Source organism: Selaginella moellendorffii, unplaced genomic scaffold (assembly GCF_000143415.4).
Source record: "Selaginella moellendorffii unplaced genomic scaffold, v1.0 SELMOscaffold_48, whole genome shotgun sequence".
NCBI lineage: Eukaryota > Viridiplantae > Streptophyta > Lycopodiopsida > Selaginellales > Selaginellaceae > Selaginella > Selaginella moellendorffii.
This window is the reverse complement of record NW_003314309.1, coordinates 7,768-13,002: the sequence shown is the minus strand read 5'-3', so window position 1 is coordinate 13,002 and position 5,235 is coordinate 7,768. Positions and strand designations below refer to the sequence as shown.

Genomic DNA, 5,235 nt, shown 5'->3' with positions numbered 1-5,235 from the left:
TATAATCTACTAATGAGTTTCCAAAGATAAATATTGCAGAAATTTCACTCTTGCAATAACTAACAATAACTAACAAATGCAACAGGAAAATAATTAGCCATCTCCCTCTCAGATTTAGCAAGTAAGCTATAATATATGGTTCACCTACAAATAATATTATTCTAATAAAATAATATAAGAATCTTATAATAAATATACTAAGCACTGCGGCCACCAGCTTCTTCAAGAATGATCACTGTGTCATCTTAAACGACTGGCTGAGAACGCAGCCAATCAATACCCCAACCTGGCTTCTACATCTAAATCCTCTTGCAAGCACACAGGTATAGAAATTTTGTAAATGTTATTGGGGACAGGATGCTTCTAATGGAAATTCCTCCTGTGATGGAAAGTTGCCATCAGGAAAGGAGAAGCTTACTCCTCTGTAGCAGCAGATTGTGGAGCTCAGGAAGAAATTTCTAGACACTCTTCTCATTGTTGAGGTGGGATACAAAGTTTCAATTTTTTGGAGAGGATGTGGCAGAATGTTGGAACGCTGGCAGTGAGAAAGCTGTGGCTATGATAAACAAATTTTAAGAAAATTGGCTGCTTTCTCATTCCAGTTGCATGTATGGGAAGGCTTGTGGAAGTTGGCTACAAAGTTGGCGTACCAAGACACAAGGCTGGCCCATTCTCGATTTCTTGGGCTCTATATACCAAAGCCAGCACCCAGCTGCTAAGACAAATTGGTCCATCTCTTTCACCGCCCTCTTCTCCTCCCAGAAACTCCTTAGCCTCAAGCATAGATTTGGGGTGGTGACTGTAATTGTTGGGCTTGAAGAAAGAATCTTAGGGTTTATAAGTTTTTGAATGGGAAAGAGAAAGAAGGACGAGGGCGCTGCCGCCGCCAAGGGCCAGGCGATCATCCCCAGCTTCTTCAAGCGAGGTGAGACCGATGCATCGCGGGCTCCCACACTAGTGTGGCCATCGCCGCATCATCTCAGGCGATCAGCCGAGAATGCGGCCAGCGCGAGTAAGAAACGGTGCTTGAATTTAGATGTAGACGCCGGGGCGGGCGATGGGAAGGATGCCGATTGCGGAATATCGGGGGAAGCGATTAAAGACAGGCGTAGAAAGTTTGTAGATGTTCTTCTTGGAGAGGGGGACAGGGATGGCGGTGGTGGAAATTCCTCCTTTTATGGAAAGCCACCGTCAGGGAAGGAGAAGCTTACTCCTCTGGAGCAGCAGATTGTGGAGCTCAAGAAGACATTCCCAGACATCCTTCTCATGGTCGAGGTGGGATACAAGTTTCGATTTTTCGGAGAGGATGCGGAGAAAGCAGCCAATGTTTTGGGAATCGTTGCTTACTACAGCCACAACTTTCTCACTGCCAGCGTTCCAACGTTCCGGCTGCACGTACATGTGAGAAGGCTTGTGGAAGCTGGCTACAAAGTTGGCGTTGTCAAGCAGACCGAGACAGCGGCTATCAAAGCTCACGGGACGAACAAGGCTGGCCCATTCTCGAGAGATCTCTCGGCGCTATATACCAAGGCCACGCTCGAGGCCGGGGAGTTTCTTGGGGGAGAAGAGAGCGGGGAAAGGGATGGACCTATTCGTCTTAGCAGCTATATCATGTGTGTTGTGGAGGAGGCAATCACCGAGCACAAGGCCAACGCTGGAAAGGATGAAGTGAAGGGAAGTTTTGATGCTAGATTTGGGGTGGTGGCCGTGGAAACCTCGACCAGAGACGTGATGTATGGCCACTTTCTGGACACTGTCACCAGGACGGAACTGGAATCACGCTTGCTTGCGTGTGCTCCCGCAGAACTTCTTTTATCTGCGTCCTTGTCCACTTCTACAAAGAAGGTAAGCTTTTTTTTCTTTTCTCTGATCGGGTTGTATATGAATGATGGTGATTTTTGTATAGTTGTTGATGGACTATGCAGGCGCAGCGGATGTTCGAGCCGAGAAGACGCCTGAGAACTCGTTTGAAAATGGCGGTACTGTTGCTGCTCTTGCGGACTTCTACGGGAGCTTGGCGTCTTCTAAGAAAGGCTGTCTGGACGAGAAGGTTGATGCAGGGTTAGAGGTAATTTTCTAGTTGTCTTGATTACACTATCGGATGAGAATTGAAGTTTGCAGGCGTTGATGACGATGCCAGAAATCGTGGTTGCTGCGTTTGCGCATATATTTGCTTATCTGAAGCAGTTTAATCTGGAAAATGTATTGCGCTTAGGAGCTCTTTTCCGACCATTTGCCGGACAGCAAGAGATGACGCTCTCGCCCAATACCATCCGCCAGCTTGAGGTAACCACTGAATGCGATGTTTACTTACCAGTAACAAGTTTTTTCTTTCTAGATTCTACATAACCAAACTGATGGTACTGAAAACGGATCTTTATTCTGGCTTATGAACCACACAAAAACTGCTTTTGGCGCGAGGCTGCTTAAGTATTGGGTAAGGAGTTTGGTCTCAGTCACAATCTTGGATTTTTCGTTTTTTCCACTCATGTCTATTTTCAGGTGGCCCATCCGTTAAGAGACCGCATGCTTATTTCTCAACGTTTAGACGCCGTTGCGGAAATTGCCGAATCCATTGGAGATAAAGGCAGAGGCACAACAGTTGCAACTTTAGCTTCAACGTTGTTGCTGCTGGGAAAATTGCCTGATCTTGAGCGTGGTATCACAAGAATTTATCACAAAACAGCAACAACGTATGAGGTACCTTTCCTTTTCTGTAATCCTGTGGTTATTCTTTTCTGACCGTAATGTTTGCTGCAGTTCATTAACGTGATTAATGCGATTATGAAAGCAGCGTCCCAGTTTCAACGGGTTCGCGACGCCAGGTCTGCGCTCCTCATCAGGCTAATCTCCGCAGTGACTTCAACTTCAGTGATAGATCACGCAAACAAGCTTGTGACAAGTTTGAATGCAGAGGCAGCAGCAGCTGGGGATAAGATTAACTTGTTTGTTGCCGGCCAGTATCCCGAGGTTTGTTATCGTTTCCCAGACTTCGTTTAAGTCGTGTTTCAGGTAGACGAATGCAAAGAGAACATAAAAAGTATTGAGGAGGATCTCGAAAGTTTTCTTCCCAGTTATCGGAAACTGTTGAAGTGTTCAAATCTGGAATACTTGAGCGTCTCGGGAATGTCGTTTTTGGTCGAGGTACTTTCTTTTTCTCAATTCAGTTATTTGATTGCTAAAAGCTTGTAGTTTCAGGTTCCATGTGCGCAGCGTGTACCTGCAGATTGGGTTAAAATAAACAGTACGAAAAAGGCAAACCGCTATCATCCTCCGGAGGTCTTGGAAGCATCGGAAAGAATGGCACTTGCAAAGGAGCAATTAAATATATCTTGCGCCAAAGCATGGGACATGTTCCTGACTGGCTTTACCTCCTATCACATGGAGTTCCGGGCTGCAGTACAGGCACTAGCAGCTCTCGACTGTCTTTATTCCCTTGCTGTTGTCTCGTGCAATCAGGTCTGTCTCCTTGTGTTTTTCAACGCTTATCTGAATGAAAAATGTGCTTCAGGGGTATGTTCGACCGGAGTTCGTGGATGAAGCGTGCCTTTTGAAGATAGAAGGTGGTCGACATCCGGTTTGTTTCTTTTGCTCTTGTCGTTTAATATTATTACTGGAATTTCTTTCCGAGCAGGTCCTAGATTCGACTCTGCAAGATGCATTTGTACCAAATGACACAGTTCTTTCTGGTGAGGGTGAACGATCGCAAATAATCACTGGTCCAAACATGGGTGGTAAAAGTTGCTACATCCGTCAAGTTGCTCTAATCACAATCATGTCCCAGGTTCGCAACTATCTTTATTTCTTTTCACTCCGTATGTTTTGTTATCGTGCAGATAGGATTGTATGTTCCAGCCGCGACAGCCAAACTGCATGTATTCGTTGCCGTGTTTACGAGAATGGGGGCGATGGACAGAATCCAGAGGGGCTCCAGTACGTTTTTTGAGGAGCTGAGCGAAGCTTCAACTATCCTCCACAAGGCAACTTCTCGCTCGCTGGTAGTCATCGACGAGCTGGAAAGAGGAACCAGCACGCACGACAGCCTTGCCATTGCGTATGCAACGCTCCATCACCTTCTCCAAGAGGTTCAATGCTTCACGCTCTTCGTTACTCACTACTTGAACGTCACGGAGGTGGTGAAGCTCTTTCCCAGCCGGGTTCAAGCATGCCATATGTCATATCTTGTGGAGAGCCCGGAAGGAGACCTTGACAAAAGCTCTGTGCAGGAAGTGGCACAAAAGGTGAAGCTCCAGCTGGGGGTTCCAAATATATAGTAGGGATAACATGGTTAACTAACTTGAAGTATAATTTAGCTTCCACTTGTGTGTTTGTCCTTGTTTTGCATTTGGCTTACATCTAAACCCCAAGTTTCATACCATGTTAATTGGTGAAGTATTTTTGCATTATGCATTAATATATTGAAATAGCATTAAACTTTGTTTGGCTCTATTTTGCGTGTTGGTTTTAGTATTGAGATGTTAGATGCTTTAGGACTATTCCAAGTTGCTCCGTGCTCATGTCCCTTCGCTACTTGAGTTATACATTTGGGAGTTACTCCATGCTTTAATACTTTTGCTCCTTGGGTCCATATCTAAAAGTTTAGCATTGTTCTTTCGTTCAATGGGTTAAGGCTCTAAAACTTGGGTTCCACACCATTGTACTTTAGACATGTGGTATATGACATGTGGCATATAGAGGGTTTAAGTTCTACTTTGTGGTTATCCTATAGTAAATCACTATAAAATAAAGGGTAAAAACCACATACATTACAAATTGCCCTTAAAAATATACTTGCTTGTTTTTTAAGTAATACCATTTGGTAACCTTAAATGCTTTTGTTAGTAACTAAAGAGAATAACTCGAGAAACAGTTCATAAGGTTTAAATATAGAAAGAAAAGGCCTATGAATAAGAATGCACCTCTTTTTTCAATCGGTTAAGGGTCTTAAAATATTTGGAGTTAAGCATCTTTAGGTTTGAATGGTACTGGGCTAAGTGACCTCTCCCGGGAAGTTTAAAATAATTTGAGAGATAGTTCAAATATACAAGGAAAGGGCCCATAAATAAGAATGTATATTTTTTTTCAATCAGTTAAGAATTTTGGGATATTTTGGGTTAAGTGTTCTTGGGTTTGAATGGTACTTGGTTGGGTGACCTCCTAAGAAGTCAAAATTCAGGAGTTTACCTCCCCTTAAAAAAATTAAGGATATTTAATTTTTTAAAGGAATTAAAATAC

At 43.8% G+C, this 5,235-nt stretch overlaps 1 protein-coding gene across 2 annotated transcripts; it reads left to right on the top strand.

The window, feature by feature from the left end:
* Positions 1 to 847: 847 nt before the first annotated feature.
* On the top strand, positions 848 to 4,376 carry LOC9647774 (DNA mismatch repair protein MSH3). 2 transcript variants are annotated; one of them, XM_024686439.1, is made up of 11 exons: positions 848 to 1,845; positions 1,907 to 2,068; positions 2,122 to 2,286; positions 2,339 to 2,437; positions 2,503 to 2,700; positions 2,761 to 2,970; positions 3,013 to 3,144; positions 3,199 to 3,459; positions 3,512 to 3,577; positions 3,635 to 3,784; positions 3,837 to 4,376. In XM_024686439.1, the coding sequence occupies exons 1-11, from the start codon at positions 850 to 852 to the stop codon at positions 4,272 to 4,274; spliced, it is 2,877 nt and encodes a 958-aa protein (XP_024542207.1). In that variant the 5' UTR covers positions 848 to 849; the 3' UTR covers positions 4,275 to 4,376. The 2 variants fall into 2 exon arrangements, with proteins under 2 accessions (XP_024542207.1, XP_024542208.1); XM_024686440.1 differs by having other exon boundaries at positions 3,841 to 4,032.
* The last annotated feature ends 859 nt before the right edge of the window (positions 4,377 to 5,235 follow it).

Coding starts and splice junctions, on each gene's coding strand:
- LOC9647774 (XM_024686439.1), top strand. CDS start 850: ATGGGAAAGAGAAAGAAGGACGAGGGCGCTGCCGCCGCCAAGGGCCAG. Junction 2,438..2,502: donor CGAGGCTGCTTAAGTATTGG/GTAAGGAGTTTG, acceptor GTCTATTTTCAG/GTGGCCCATCCGTTAAGAGA. Junction 3,785..3,836: donor TAATCACAATCATGTCCCAG/GTTCGCAACTAT, acceptor GTTATCGTGCAG/ATAGGATTGTATGTTCCAGC.